Source organism: Motacilla alba, chromosome 26, assembly GCF_015832195.1.
Source record: "Motacilla alba alba isolate MOTALB_02 chromosome 26, Motacilla_alba_V1.0_pri, whole genome shotgun sequence".
In the NCBI taxonomy this organism is placed as follows: domain Eukaryota; kingdom Metazoa; phylum Chordata; class Aves; order Passeriformes; family Motacillidae; genus Motacilla; species Motacilla alba.
The window spans coordinates 5,583,884-5,599,674 of record NC_052041.1 but is presented as its reverse complement, the minus strand read 5'-3'; the positions used below and the strand labels follow the sequence as shown (position 1 = coordinate 5,599,674).

The 15,791-nt window shown below is 58.2% G+C and overlaps 1 protein-coding gene across 4 annotated transcripts; it reads left to right on the top strand.

Annotated features, from left to right (window-relative positions):
- The first annotated feature begins 513 nt into the window (after window positions 1-513).
- INKA2 (inka box actin regulator 2) lies at window positions 514-11,169 on the top strand. Of its 4 annotated transcripts, none has more exons than XM_038162554.1 (2): window positions 514-673; window positions 9,393-11,169. In XM_038162554.1, the coding sequence occupies exons 1-2, from the start codon at window positions 638-640 to the stop codon at window positions 10,320-10,322; spliced, it is 966 nt and encodes a 321-aa protein (XP_038018482.1). In that variant the 5' UTR covers window positions 514-637; the 3' UTR covers window positions 10,323-11,169. The 4 variants fall into 4 exon arrangements, with proteins under 4 accessions (XP_038018482.1, XP_038018483.1, XP_038018485.1 ...); XM_038162555.1 differs by lacking the exon at window positions 514-673 and adding an exon at window positions 5,975-7,192; XM_038162557.1 differs by lacking the exon at window positions 514-673 and adding an exon at window positions 7,200-7,862.
- The last annotated feature ends 4,622 nt before the right edge of the window (window positions 11,170-15,791 follow it).

Genomic DNA, 15,791 nt, shown 5'->3' with positions numbered 1-15,791 from the left:
TGGTCCGCGCCCGCGGAGCAACGCGCGGAACGCGCAGCGCCACAAACCGCGGCACACAACTCGCGCGGCGGGCAGGGCCCGCTCCGGGCGCGGGCGGAGCGCTGGGCTGGCTCCGGAGCAGCGCCCGCCGCCTCCAGCAGGGCTGCGGCCGCCGGGGCCGGGCGGGGGGATGCGGCTGCCCCCGCCCCGCCGCCCGCACACGCGGCCCCGCCGCCGCCGCGCTGCGCGCCCTGCTGCGCCCTGCCCCGCCGGCAGCCCCGGACACCGGGCAGCCCCGAGACAGCCCCGGACACCGGGCAGCCCCGGACACCGGGCAGCCCCGAGGCAGCCCCGAGACAGCCCCGGACACCGGGCAGCTCCGAGACAGCCCCCCGGACAGCCCCCGAGACAGCCGGGGCAGCCCCGAGACAGGGCAGCCCGGACACCCCGGGCAGCCCCGGACAGGGCCCCCGAGACACCGGGCAGCCCCGGACACCGGGCAGCCCCGAGACAGCCCCGGACACCGGGCAGCTCCGAGACAGCCCCCCGGACACCGGCCAGCCCCCGGAGCCGCCCCCCGGACACCGGACAGCCCCCGGACAGCCCTCTCTCCTCCCCTCCCCTCCCCTCCCGCGGCGGCCCCGCGCCGAGCCGGGCCATGGAGCAGCACCTGCGGCGCCTGCGGCAGGAGCTGGTAAGGGCCGGGGGTCGGGGCACCCGGGGGGCGGCTTTGCACAGGTCCCGGTTTTGGGTCGGGGGTCCCGCGCTGCCATCCCCGGGAGCGGGGGCAGGTCCCGGTTTTGGGTCGGGGTCCGCCCGTCTGTCGGAGAGTCCGCGGCGGGGGCGTGCGGGGGCTTTAGGGACAAGCTGCCAGCGCAGGTCAGGAATCGGGGAAGCAGCCGCGGAGATGGAGAGGAACAACTTTCTGGGAACAGAACGGCTGTACAGGGAGCGCGCCGGCACCTCCGGCACCCTGTGCAAATACTTCTTTAATAGGAAAGCCTTTGTCAGAAACGAGCGGCGTTGTCGCCCTCCTGCCGCTCCTGCTCGGGGGGGAGCTCAGTCCCGGGGCTTGCCGGGGCCTGTCCAGCAGCCCGAGGGTGTTGCTGGTGCTCTGGGGCTGCCTGGGGTGGCTGGGAGGAGGAACTGCTACTTCCCAAAATAGGGTTCCAGTGGGTCTGGCTCGGAGTCTGCGTTATCCCGATAAATAGATAATGAGAACAAAAGGGGAAGACAAGGCAGAGCAAGAGCGGGTGGGTGAAGTTTCTGAAGGCGAGAAGCTCCCGGGTTGGGCTGGAGGGAGGCGATTTCAGCCGGGTTCGTGCTGCCTGGAGCTCTGTGCGGAGCCTGCATTGCAGGAGGCACTCCGGGTGTCACCCCAGCCTGTCCCTGCGGGGCAGGCAAAGCTCCAGCTGTGCCCAGGGCAGGAGCAGGGCTGGAGAGCCTCGTGCTCCTCCAGATCCGCGTGTCTTGTGAAACACGGGCTGGGGCAGTGGCCTTTTGCTCTCCATAAATGTGGCAGCAGTGACATTTAACCTGCTGGCATTCCCAGTGTTTCCCCAGCAAACACAGGAGTGAAAGACAAACTAAAACAAAGGAAAAAGGGAGTCACTGGTGTGCTGCACAGCGAGTGTGGTGAATGAAATGCAAACTGCCAACCGGGACATGTACAGAATAATCTGACAGCCCTTGAAAATCTGAGCTGGGAGAAGGAGTAGCTTCCAGAAGAACATCCTAAGAATAAGGTTCCTAAATCTGTGTTTTGTCTTCTGACCAAATCTGTTTTGTTATCTGAACAATATTTTTGTAGAGGAGCCTAAACATTGCACCTCTGAGTCTAAAACATGCCTGTTTTGTAGCACAAGATAAAACTTCTGAAGAGTCAATATATTCGGCAGAAAGGGAGATCCCTCACACTTAATGTGAAAGCCAAAAAAAAATACTTTAAATGAGAAAATTCTGGCTTTTTTCAGTCCTTGCTATAATGCAGGAATTGATTTTTTCAATTGTAAAAATGCAACAGTTTTTATTATGTTAATAAGCCATGCCTTATCCTGGCATAAATCTGTGTATGCTTGGCTTGGAACACTGGGCAGGGGCAGTTGTCACCTTCAGCTGGAGGAGCTGTGGCTTGGCTGCGAGCAGCCTGGGTGTCTGTGCGTTTGGTTTTCACCGGTCGCACTCGTTGCCCTCCCACAGGCCGGTTTTTGTTGTTCAGGGCTCTGCACTTCCTTTCTCACGGGCTCTCCGCGTCCCAGCGCGGTTGGAGCGCGGCTCTGCGGGGCATTTTCGGGGTGCAGCTGCGCGGAGCCCGGGCTCGCCTCCTCCAGCCCCGCTGCCTGCAGTCCCGGTGGGAGCTGCAGCAAGGGGAGCAGCCCCAGTGCCATCCCGAGCAGTACCAGCTTGTGGAAATCTCTCCTGTCCCTGCAGCCTGGGATGAAAATAGATGAGTGTTTCTGGGAAGAGCGGCGAGCAGCCCGGGGGACAGCTGGGCCCATCTGCACCGTGGGAGCGGGGCTGTGCAGCTCTGCCCTGCCCAGCCTGGGCTGCTCCAGAGCCACGGGGCAGGGGCAGGAGTGGTGACAGTGGCTTTGGCCACCTGGAGCCAGGGAGCGGGGCACAGGGGAGCCAGGGCATCGCCCTGTATTTAGCAGCACACCAGGCTGTGCTGTGGCCAAGGGGCAGCCCTGGTGTGCAGGGAGGTTCTGCAGAACTGCCCTCTGTAAGGAGCCAGGCTCTTTGGGGCTGCTCAGTGTCACTTGGAAAGGCTAGAGACTGTCCCATTAGCAGAAGTTCAGTTTGTCTCAGTGCAGGCAGCCTCTGGTTTGGTAAACCAGACTTTTGGCCAGTTTTGAGGAGGGGATTTTCTCAGAAAATAGTGGATGTTGGCACAGCTCCCAGTTCCCAAGGAAAGGTTATCTTCCAGTGCAACTCAATCCCCGACCAGCGTGAGACAGGAGGATTCCAGCTCTGTTTTTCCTTTCCCTTGCTCTGTTTGTTAAAACCACGTTTAATTTTTGCTGGTGTGCTTGGCTGGGGCTGCTGTGGGCCCCCATGTGTCACCTGTGCCCCGAGAGCACAGCGAGCTGGGCCAGGCCAGGCAGCGAGAGCGAGCTCGGGCATGCTCTTCCTGCTCTTCCCATTTCCTCTGGGAAAGCTCTGCCAGGGCTCCCGAGGATGAATCTGACCCCTTTCAGTCGGAGAGGAGAGCTCTCCCGTCGTAAGCCGATCGTTTCTGGCATGTGTGGTGTCCCTTTGATTGGAATTCATTCAGAAGCTTCCACACGCCAACGCTGCACGGCCAGGGGAGCCTCAGCTGACACAGCCATTCATCCCCTGGGAGCAGGGCATCCTCCTCCCAGCCTGGCACCAGCCCGGGCAGCCTTTCCCCGCAGGCTGTGCCAGCTCTGTGCCTCAGCCCGGCTGCAGGAAATGCTCGAGACCTCGCTCTCCTCCGGGAAGCCCCTGGATGCACTGCGGGAGCGTGCAGCGCTGGTTTCCAGGGCTGGTGACGGAATAAGCCGTGCTTCTGCACTCCTGTCATCTGTCCTTCCCGGGGCAGTTGTGAAACGTGCCCCAGAGCTTGGGAGCGTGCCATTCCTGCCGCTAATCCCATCCTCAAAGCCCTGCACTGGGGATCTGGAACGCTGTCCTGAGGCACAGCAGAAGTGTGCTGCTCCCCGAGTCACAGAGCCTTATCTCAGCCGAAAGCTCAGACCTAACGGGAGCTGTCTTGCTGAGGGATTGGCAGAGAGGAGTTTCCTTTCTGTGCTGCACGTGGCAGCGCCTGCCTGCACTCCCAGGCAGCAGCAGAGTTTGCACTGATCTGCAGCAGCATCACACGGGGACCGTGCGATGGGGGCTTGGGGCTCAGCTGGAATAAATCACTGTTTTCTGTCCAGGGACTGCTGGCTCCATGGGGCAGATTCACCTGGCACGTGGGGTTTGTGTGCCTGTGACAGGCCAGGGGGCACAGCCGTGTTAGCTGTGCTTGTACCCTTACTTGGCTGTGCTTGTAACTTTACTTGGCATCTTTTGGTCTTGCAGATGAATCCAGGATATATCTGGGCTTTCTGTTGCTTTCTTCTGGGAGGAAAAGTATTTAAGTCACCACTCTGACTGGAACTTCTAATGTTCTTCCTGCACATTTGTCATAAATGCATCGAATTACTGAGTTTGATAGAGTCTGACTCCCTTCTTACATTAATTTATGTCCTGGCAGACAATGTTTCTTGCTATGAATATCCTGCAGGAATAGAACATTGGGTCCGAGTGAAAAATACAGCCAATTATTTTTACTCTTTGTCTGACACTGGGTCCTATTCCGGTAACTGTGTCACGCTCCGAGAGGATCCGCTGCGGTTTCGTTCCTCTCTCTCTGAAGGGGCAGCTCGGGTCCTTTGCAGCCTGCCAGGCACAAATGACAGCCCCGGGGGTCCGGTGCCGCTGCTCCAGCTCCAGCGGTGGGAACAGGCAGCTCCGAGTGTGCCTCAGCTGATGCGGGTCCCTTTTTGGGTGACTGCAGCCCTGGCTGCTGCAGGCAGTGCCAGAAGGCTGGGGGTTGTCACACATCTCGTTCCTTGCTGTTCTGAGGGGAAGGTGCAGAGGAGTGACTTGACAGCAGATGTCCTGTCACGTTTAACTGGGGAGAGAAGGCTTTGTCCTCTGGGTTATTTCCAGAGCAGCCACCTAAAGATGAGGATTGGTTTTTTCAGCCTCCCGGTTTCGTGTAATCAGGAGTGCTACAGAGCAGATTCCCGGGACAGCAGGTCTGGGCTGAGAACTGACCCTGTAACCACCACCTTCAGTGGCCAGTCTGTCCATCGAGGCCTGTGGTCTCTCTTATCCTTGGGTTGTGAGTGAAATCTGAAGATTGGAGTTATTTTTGGCCCATTTTTATCCTGGTTGAGGAGAATTATTTTTCTGATTTGCCTTTAAGCAAGGGAGTGGGATTGGGAAGCACAGAACAATATCCTTGCAGCGGGAAGGAAGGTGGGTAATGGAGTGATGTGAACCACGTCTGTCATGGTTAACATCTGCTTAGGATCTGTGGAAATTGTTGTGAGGGGGAGCCTCTGGTTCAGTTTCAGCATCCTTCCTCTTTCAGATGAACTGTGAGCTCGCAGTTAGCATCCTCATGCACACCTACCAAACCCTGGGAAAACAAGAGGTGAAAGAGAGACTTGAAATTATTGTGATAAAATGGAAGGACCGAAAGACAACTGCAGGCCCTTGGCATGCTCCAGGAGAAGGAAAAGAGAGGTGGAACGAGGGGCTGGAGAGAGCTCTGTGTGCTCTGTGCAGCAAGGCCATGCCCAGCCACAACTGCAGGCTTGCAGGGGATTAATCCAGTTAGTGACCCAAAGGAAAACACAGAAACAATATGGTCAGCTCAGCAGCCCTAAAATAATTTCAGTCTCTATTATGTCATCTGCTTTAAATACCAATTGTTTGGTGCTGGCTCTGTTGCCCATCAGAACTATTATTAAGAACTATTTGCCATTTGTTCTTTCCTGTCCTCTTAGCAATAGCTTCCTCTGTGTGCATGTCTTTTACCTAAGAGCTGGACATCTGTCTTCCTCCTGGTTGTGACAAACACACTCGGGGCTCTTCTTCCCGGCCCTGTGCTCGGCTGGAGCCGGGGTGCCTGGGCTTTCCCTTTCCCTCAGCAGCTCAGGGCTGCTGGCCCTGGGCAGGCAGGGGTGTGCTGGCCGGGGTGCAGGCAGCTGTGGCTCCGGGAGGTGGAGAGCTGAGAGCTCCCGAAGGGAGATGTTAGCAGGAGAACACCGGCTCCCAGAGTGCCTGGGAAGAGTTACTGATTTACCTGGGAAGGGGAAGGCAAATCTCCCTGATGTGTGGGTCTCAGGTGTTTGAGGCTGAGCTTGGTGAAATGCCAGTAACTGCAGGAGCAGGTTCCTTGGGCCAGGCTGTGCCCTGCTCGTTAATCAGTGCTGGAAGATCATTGATCATGCTGTGGACAGCATTGTGGGTTATTGTTTGGGGGTGAGGAGATCATGGAAGGGGTGGCTTCCAAAGCAGTTGGTGCCTTTGCTGCTCAGGATGGTGCTCTGCCAGTGCAAAAAACACTCTGTGTATGAACTCTGGCCGTCTTTTGTTTGGTTCCACGCCCATGTAGAATATTCTCTGATGATCATTTGAAAGTGGAATTTTGAGTTTTGCGCTTCAGTTTTCAGTGCTTGGGGTGTCTGTGGTGTGAATGAGCCTTGCCTTGGAGGAGCACTGAGGCACAGCTGCCAGGGTCTCCCCTGCACAGAGGGCTGAGCCAGGTAACAGCTCAGTGCTGGAGAAAGGAACCTCTCCCCTCACACACCAGTCCCGGGCACCAAAGGGGAACGCAGCCCTGTGAGTACTTGTCTTGCTTGAAAAGGCATGAGTTGGCTTGTGCAGAATTAGACATCAAATTTTTCATGCCAATTTTCAGGGATTGCAAAAGTTTCAGGAACAATGAGATCCAGTTTGAGGCACCTGATTTTTAACTGCTTTTTAGAGATAGATTTGGGTATCTGCAAGCTGTCCTGAAACTCCCTGATGTGTGGGGCTCCCAGGGCACGAGCAGGCAGCTCCTCGTGCCAGCTCACACAAAGGCTCTTGCACAGCCCCAGCAGGGCCAGGGTCCCTCTCCACAGCACGAAGGCTCTCTGGGCTCTGGTGCCACATTCACGCTCTGCTTGCAGTGCACTTCAGCTCCTCACAAACCTGAGTTCCTCCTGCATGAAGCGTGTGACCCAGAGCCAGTGGGGCTACAAGGGCTGTCCCTTCAGCTGGAGTTCCCCTCACCTCCAGCAGTGCATCCCTTTGATTTCCAGCCCAGTCTGCTGAATTCTCTGCAGAATCCCTTTTCCTTCTCCCAGACCAGGCAGTTCAGTCCTGACCCTCTGCCAGGGAGGTAATCTCTCTTCTCTGGGACATTGTTCTTTTTCTGGAGAGTCTCAGAGAAGCCAGTCTGAACTTGGGAGAGCTGAGATCTTGGCAAGGAGGAGAGGCTGGCAGTTAGACACTGGGGAAGGTTTATTTTCCCTCCAGAATTTTCTTTCCAAGGTGAGTACTCTCAATTGCAGGTGGATGGAATCCAAGCCCCGGAGGCTGTTTGGTCACCAGGCAGTGACTTCACTTTGGGCTGGGCTTCCCTCTCTCTCCAGCTCTGCAGAAGACTGAGCAGATACCAAGAGGAGCAAAAGATAAAGCAGAGGGGGTTGGTTTGCTTCATTCTTTAACTTGCACAACCCGAAATTACGGCAGCGTTTGCCAGCAGAGTTGAAAGTGTCAGCATGCTGAGAACTCGGTCGCTGCTGGTGGGCTCCCATTGCTGGAGGGACGCAGCTGCAGGGTGGGATTCCCCTGCCGGGCAGGAGCGAGCAGCCCTAGCCCAAAGGCTCCTCTCCTCCTCTGTGACCCCGCTCAGTCATTCACAGAGGGAAGAATTCCACAGAGGAGAGCATCCCCTCCTCTTTTCCAGGCTCCCCAGGCTGGTGCTCCCCAGGTCTGGCAGCCCCGGCTGCTGTCCAGGAGCAGAAGCGCTGCCTTTGGGCTCGCTCTGTTCCCCCGGGGGCGGCTGGCTCTGCCCCCCAGCCTGCCCACGCTGCCCAGGAAGGGTTAATGCTCCCGGGGCTCGCCCGGCCGAGCCCGGCAGGGCTGCCCCAGCCCGGGCAGGGGCAGATGCCGAGGGTGGAGGAGCCTGGGCCAGGGCAGGACCCTGCGCTCCCCAGGGCGCGATTACTGCGCCGGGGGATTTGGTGGGAAGCGGCCAATGAGGGGCCAGGCTGGCTCCAAATCCAGCTTTTTCCAAAGCCCCAGATAAAACAGGCTGCCATTAATAAGGCAAGGAGGGTTAGGACGAGCAGCGTCTCAGCAGATCCGGAGAGGTAAGGTGGCAGTCGTGTCTGAGGCTGACCTCAGCTCGGAGTGGGAGCCAGGAGCGCGGTGAGGCTGCAACTGGGACGTGATGTGCAGGAGTTTATTTGCTGATGTTAAGAAATGCCATAGCTGGAGGCTCTGGGTAGTGGAATCAGGAAGCTGAGCACAGATTTTCTGTATCTTTGTAGCTGTGTGCTCCTTCCGGGTGACAAACAAGTTTCTTGAGAGAAAAGCTCAGAAAAATGACTGGAACTTGCTGGTGCGTTTAGTTCTAGGTTCTGGGCTTTGAAATGGGGATTTGTGGTCAGAAACTGTTGAGCAGTTTCCCCTCAGAGAGCTGGGTTCTCACAGTTTTCTGATGGCTGCTCAGCTCCACGTACAGAGATGGAAATAGAGCGAGTAATTGAGCCAGCTTAGTTAAAAATGAAGGAGATGTAGAAAATAAACCTTGGTAATGTAAAGCTGAACATAAGCATAAAATAAAAAGCTGGCCTTTTTCACCCTTATCTTGAGATCTGTTGCTGTACAAAACATTTTAAACTGCTGGTGACAGCGCAGGCTGGAGCTTCCCAGGACGGGGTAATCTCCCTACAAACCTCCTCACCCAGAGTGACATGGCTGCTCCAGCCCCGGCTGTTCCTCCCCTGCCCCTTCCCGCTCCCCTCCTGCTAAAAATGACTCAGTGGCAGCTGTTGGGAAGTGGAGCCCGTTTGCTTCCTGGTGCTGCTTTGGGAATATGATCCAGATCCTGCGCGAGAGAGGAGGCAGCGGAGCGAGAGAGAAGGGGGACTCGGGAAGCTCTGGAGAATAACTTGCTTATTTTAAGCCTGGTGTAGAAAGTTCAATCTTTGTAGTGAGGTTCAGGGATGAAGCAGAGCTGCCACTAAAGGTCCTGGCCTGGGAATCAGAGAATTCCTGGTTGAATGTGAGTAATCGTAGAGTTTGTTGGTTGTTCTGTGCAAAATTTCCAGTGCATTGAAATGTCTTTGATTGTCCTCTAGCGAGAGGAGCCTGTGCTGAGGGCACTGAGAGCTGGAGACGTGTTATGGAGTAACAATTTAATTCTTCCTGGGGTTTATTTTTAATCTACTTGAGCACCTCAGGTAAGGAAGCAAGGCTCTGTGCTGGCTGGAGATTTCAGCTGGTGGCAGGGCACAAAAGACTCAAAAGCACAAGAATATTCTAAAACTGGTGGCAGCCAGAACCATTCACAATTCTACACCTTGGGCTTCTGCCAAGCAATTAATGGAAACTCAAACTCTTTATTTTTGTTGTCAGGCCAAACAATCCACTTCTGTCAGCTCCTCTTATTCCTAGAGGGACACTCCTAGAAAACTCTGAGCATGGGAGCGCTGCTGGCTGAAGTGGGTGCAGTGCAGGTGGGATGCGTGGCAGAAGTGAGGAGGGAGGGCCCGGCCCAGAAAGCTGCTCAGCCCCCGTGCTGCCACTGTCCTGCCCTGGGGACACTGCTGGGGACGCTGACCCACGGGGACACTGACCCATGGGGACACTGACCCGCTGTGCTCTTCCCTCCGCAGCTCTCCATGAAGGAGGTGGGTGACGGGCTGCACGAGCAGATGAACTGCATGATGGGCGCCCTGCAGGAGCTGAAGCTGCTGCAGGTGCAGACGGCCCTGGAGCAGTTGGACATCTCGGGGCGCCGCAGCCCCGCGGAGCAGCGCCGCTGCTGCCGGAGCAGCGCGGGGGCCGGGCAGGACCCGCGCCCGGGGGGAGCCCAGGGACGCTGCCCCCCACCCCCGGCGTGTCCCCTGCCACAGCCAGCCCCAGCCGGCTCGTCCCGGCCCGCTGCATCCCCGGAGAGCGGCCAGCCTCCAGACACCCCCTGCTCCTCGCGGAGCCTCGGCGGGGAGGGTCCGTGCCCCCCGAAAGGACCCTCTGCGAGCGGCAGCCGGGGCACGGCTGGGGCCTGGCCGCTGTGCCAGGAGTGCCCGGGCTGTGACGATGGCCACGACTGGACGTCGTCCCTGATGTCGCAGAGCAGGAACCGGCAGCCGCTGGTGCTGGGGGACAACATCTTCGCAGACTTGGTGGGGAACTGGCTGGACCTGCCTGAGCTGGATAAGAAGGGGGAGAAGAGCGAGGCGTCCCTGTCCGTGAGCAGATCCCAGGAGCTCTGCAGGAAGTTCTCCCTCACGGCCAACATCTTCAAGAAGTTCCTGAGGAGCGTGCGGCCGGACCGCGACAGGCTGCTCAAGGAGAAGCCCGGCTGGCTCCCTCCCGAGGACAAACAGCCCGAGATCTCCAAGAGGTCCAAAAAGATCAGCAAACTCAAGGGGACATTTTACCTGCCCCTTCACGGGAACCTGCAGAGCCACCACAGCAAAGCAGAGAGGTGCCCACGGGCAGACAGCCGCGGCGAGCACCCCAAAATGGGCACCAGGAAAGTGCCCGAGCCCAGAGCCTACAGCCAGGCGGGGTTTGACATCAACACGGCCGTGTGGGTCTGAGCCTCTGCTCTGCCCAGCATCTCCACACCCACGCGAGGCCGCGCTCACCTGCTCAGGGGGCTCCTGAGCTCTCCACAGGGACGAGAGAGGATCCTGCAGGCTTCACTCGCCTGCACGTGGAACTTTCTGGAGAGCTACGGCTTCAGGGACTGCCTGAGCAGCTGCTGGTGCAGCCCCACGTGGGGAGACCTTTGGGGACCAATACTGGTAAAAACAATGCAGGTCTTTAGCAGCTTTAGGGTGGATGGTGCCACAGGTGCCAGGCCCATTCCATCATCTCCAGCTCAATGGTGCAGCACAAAATCCATGGTGTGCATGTGTGTGTATGAGTGTGCAAATATATATATATATATAGTTTTGTTAAAAAAATCTATTCCTGCTTGTGTGCACTTGAAACTGGGTTACAAGCCAGGCATCCCAAGCCTTGTACCTGAAGCACTTGTTATTTAAATGGAAAGAAAAAGTTTGAATTTATAAGACTTGAACAATTGCTGAGTGGGGGGCAAACCCCCGACTTTGGGGGGTTTCCCCTCAAACTGTGTCCCTGGTGCCCTCCCAGCATCTCTCCCTCCCCTGCTGGTCCAACCAGTGGGGCACAAGGCTCCTTACAGGGGTTTGTGGCCTGGGGGCTGGGTGGGTTTGCCCCTCTCCCCTCCCTTGTCCCCTGGTCGCTCCAGGTGCAGCACTGCTGAAGTTTATTGCTGGATTCTCACCCGGGTGCAAAGTTCAGTCCCCGTCTCCTGTTGTGTTCCCCGTTGCTGTTGTACAAACCCCCTTGGACAGAACCAAGTTCTTCCGTGTCCGACTCTCCGAGAGTTTGCAATAAAGTGGGATTGTCTCACTCGGCTGCGGGACACCCTGGCTCTGTTCTCTCGCTCCGGGGACTGCCCTGGCTGTGCCCAGTGGGGTCGGGCAGTCTGGGGAGCAGCCAGGAGAGCTTCCATTCCAGGAGAGGCTGTGAATCAGGGCAGAGCTGGCTCCAAGGTGCCAGACTGCTCCAGAGGCGCAGCCCCTGCACAGCCCTGAGCCCCCAGGGCTCCTGCAGCTCCCCATCCGTCCTGCCTCCCCCAGCAGCAGCGCGGGCACGGGGACAGGGGTTTGGGGACAAGCTGCTGCCCAGGGAACGGCCTCAGAGGGAGCCAGTCCCCGCTGGAGGAGGGGACGGGCCCGGGGTGCTGCCACAGCCGCGGGGAGCAGAGCCTGCTGCTGCTGCAGCCCCGGCCCCCGGCCCGCAGCCCCAGCAGGTGCTGCGTGCGTGCAGCAGGGCTGTGTTCCCAAACCTGCTCCACTCACTCCCAGCTCCGGGGGGCTTGTGTGCAAGCAGGGGCATTCTTTTTTTTGAACACAGCTCTGTTCCCCAGGCTGAGAGGCCGCTGGAGCAGAGGCGTGCGGGCAGAATTCTTTTTCTCCTTTGCAAATTAAATATAGGCACAAGGCAGGCCCTGCTTGTGCCCATACAAGGAGAGGAGCGGGGCAGCACCCGAGCTCAGCACTTCTGCAGGAACCTGAGCGAGCTTTTGTCCTTCCTCCCCGTGGGCTTCAGGGCTGGTGCTTCCCTTCCTCGTTTCTCTGGGTGCTGAAAGGCTGCTTGTGAAGCATTCTGTTTTCCTCCTCTTTTATCAGCAGCTCATCCTGTTTGTCACCTCCCCGCTCCTTTCCCGAGGGTCACCAAGGAGAAGGAGTTTTCCAGAGAGAGGAGCAGCTTTTCCAGCCTCAGGAGCGTGGTCTCAGCCCGGGGGTCCCAGCCCCGAGTTCTGGGGCACCCCCACGGGCAGGAGCACATCCCAGCCGTGCCCCCAGGGCAGACGAGCCCTGCTGGGTGGGCTTAGCCCAGGAGAGCTGAGCGCTCCCGCCTGGCCCCTGCCAGCCCCCTGGCCTTGCCCTCAGCTGTGCCGGGCAGCGCTGAGGCCAGGCTGAGCGTGGCACGGCCCTGGTGGCCACGGTGGCATTGGGGTGGCAGGTGGGGGACATTTCTGCAGTGGCTGCCCCTGCAAGGTGTGTTACACAGGGCACGGGCTGGCAGCGTGCAGCCCGGAACGCACAGGGGCACCTCCTGTGGCAAGAGCAGCTCCCAAGGATCCCCCCGGTCCTGCCAGCCCCCTGTGTCACTCCCGTGTCCCTCCTGAGCCCCCAGCCCAGCCCTGCTGGGGCTGCTCCCGTGCCTGGGGACACTCGGGAGCTGTGTCTGGAGGAGCAGCCCTTGCTGCCCCCTGTGCCCCCCGAGCAGCCCCGAGCAGGGCCAGGCTGTGCCCCGAGCCAGCCCAGCTGCTGGCCCTGGCCTTGCTGTCCCTGCCAGGGCGAGGCCATGGCTGCTGCTCCCTCTTGGCCCCGGCTGCCTCCCACGCGTCCCTTCCCACCCGGCACGCTGCTGCTCTGGCCAGGCCACATCCCTGGGGACAGGGACACGGCTGCTGCACCCCTGGCTGCTGCTCCTGCTCCCCCCAGCTCCAGGGACAAAGCAGGAGCACCTGAGGGCAGGCCGGGTGGGGGTTCCTGAATTTGTTCCTTTTCCAAAGGCTCCGATCCCCACGGGGCTGGGGCACGCTCAGCTGACCGAACGCCCAGCGTGGTTTCAAACGCGTTGCTGCTCTCTCTGCCTGGTAAGTGTGTCTTCAAAGGATGTTTTGCATTCAAATAGGATTTTCCGGGGTGTTTGCAGTGACAAATCCAGTGTGGGCTAGGCTTCAAACGCTTGGAAATAGCGAGAAAATGCAGCTGCATCTCAAAGTTCTTAAGAGAAAAGAATATTTAATAAATATCCTTTATAGACATTCAAATAATGAAGAATATCACCCGAGCCAGACACCCTCCCTAATTTAGTCTCCAGAGCAGGATCTGCTAATAGATCAGAGTTGGATTTGTGAATTACCATTTCACTTCTCCAGGGACTTTTCCTGAAATTATAATGGCTTTTGCTCCTCTTTTTTTCTTCATGGAACTGCCACGAAATTAAGTCTGAAACCCACCCAATTAGCAGAGTGGCGGTGTCTGAGGCAGCCCTGGCTGTGTTCTGCGTGGCTGATAGGAGTGGCTGATCCCAAACACGGGACAGTGGTCAGAGGAGCAGGCTCCCGTGAGCCTGCCCGGGAGGGCAGCGATGGCAGAGGCAGCCTGGGCGTCGGGATTCCTTGGAAATCTGTGGCCAGCCTCGGCCAGGGGCTGGGTGAGCAGCACAGCCCGGGCACCCAGCACTGCAGCTGCACATCGCTGCGAGGGATGCGTGCTGCTCTGGCCCATATGGCTTCATGGCCAGAGAGGATTTAGCTCTTAACGTTAATCGAGTGCTTTTCCAGGAGCTGCTCCTGCTCCCTGGGCTTTCCCTTCCTGCAGCCCACACCCTGCTCGCCCGGCCAGATGGCCTCCAGAAGGCTCCCAAATGTGCCTGTAATTAAAAAGCCTTGATTTTCAAAACCATTTCACAGCTTATTCTTCTGACAATGAGATGGGGCTCCTCAGGCTGCTGCGGGGCAGGAGGGAAGGGGAGCAGGGCTGGCTGCCCCCGGGAGCGTTCTGCTCGCCGTTCGTGGAGTGGCAGGACAGGCCCAGCGCCTTTGAACTGGACGAGAGCAGTGTTAGATGGGATGTCGGGAAGAAATTCCTCCCTGTGAGGGAGGCGAGGCCCTGGCACAGGTGCCCAGAGCAGCTGTGGGTCCCGGGCAGTGCCCGAGGCCAGGCTGGGCAGGGCTTGGGGCAGCGGAAGGTGTCCCTGCCCAGGGCAGGGGGTGGCATTAGGGCACGTTTAAGGTGCCTTCCAAGCCACGCCGTTCTGGGGAGGCTCAGTGCAGCTCTCCCGAGGTACCTGCTCAGAGCTCCCCCCTCCTCCGGGCCCTTTCTGCTCCAGACCAAGGCAGCCCGGGGCAGCCAGCCAGGCGTTTATGCTGCAGCTGCCTGATCTGCATGTGCTCATGCTAATGGTGTGGAAACCATTCAGGGCCAGCTTTGTGCTGAGCTTCCTGTGCCCTGAATGGAGCTCTGCTTGGGAACAGGAGAGACTGGGCCCTCTGCATTCGACATGATTCCAGAGGGGAGCTTTCTGTGTGCTGCTTACCTGGCTTCCAAAGGTGTGGCTGGTGTGATGCTCTTAGCAGCATGGTCAGAGCTTTGCACGGAATTTACGCCTGAAAGAGGCAAATAACAGAGATATTCCTACGAGGAATTCTTACTTATTCCTAGGAGGAATGGGAGAAACATTCTATTTGCAGCTACAGAGTATTGGGAAATTCTCTGGAGATAAGCTGCATTGCCAGGAAAGTCGAGCAAAAGTCCTCCTTCAGCAGGGCTTTTATGGCAGCTGTAAATCACTGGGAGATGGCCGGGATAAGGCACCTCAGACAGCCAAACCTGCGCCTTGCTCCCTGCAGCCTGCAGGAGCCGCCCCAGCCGGGCTCCATCAGAGCTCTCTGCGTGTTGAAATCCCCCCAGAACAGCCTGCCACCCCTGCGGCCCCTCCAGGGGTGTGCCCACCCCAGGGGATTGTCCCCAGCAGCGGTTCAGGTCCTTTGCCGTGATGCGATTTCATGGCACAATTCGATGTGACACATCTTGGCAGCCCTGGAGAGTCACAGAGGAGCTGAAGGCGCGGCAGGACGCCGAGCCCCTCGTCTCTGTGTGCATCGCAGCTGGAAAAAATAACCACCAGGTGAAGGGCTTTGCAGCCTTTCCTCTGGGACACGGCAAGGTCCCGAACACGATACTATAAATTAATTATTTAGATTCCAGCCCTGCAACGAGAGCCATCTGGCCAGATGCCTCTACCCTTCCCAGAGCCCCCAGGAGCTCTCAGCACTCCATGCTGGAGGAGAGAGCTCTCCACGAGTATCTCGATGGGCTGAGGCTCCTCCTGCCCTGCAAGAAGCAGAAGTGGAACCAGAGCGACTCTCAGCACTCGGGTTCCTCAGCCATCCCGTTTCCTCTGGAATCGGGGCAGCCCCTGCAGCCCCTGTGCCAGAGGAAAGGCGCTGTTTGTCCCGGGACCTGGCCTGGGCACTGGGAGCTGCAATGGGAGCTGTCCCAGGTTCCTCATGCCCCTCAGACAATCCCCATTTCCGTTTGTGGGGCCTGTGTGCCCAGCTCAGGGGCAGGAGGGCCCTGTTCTCCCCTGCCAGTCTCGATTAACAGGGACCCAAAGGCAGTTCCGTGCTCACAGAGGTTCAGGTGCTTGCAGCCTTCAGGTGTGGGGCATTGCCAGTGTCCCCCTCGTAACCCAGGGATGGGAACTGTGGGGAGGGACAGCCCTGGTCTGGAAGAAGCTCTGAGGGAAGCAGCTGGAGGCGTTTTCCTGGTAAAACCTCGGCGCTGGCTGCAGCCAGCATGGCCCAGGGGAGCCAAGAGGGAAAGAGTTAAAAGCTGTCTCCAGGCAGGAGAACAAAACCACCATTGCACTCATCTCGCTGGCGGTGCTCATCTAATTACGTTATTTAACAGGATACCCTCTCATTGATTTTAATTACTCACATAATTTGGGAAGTA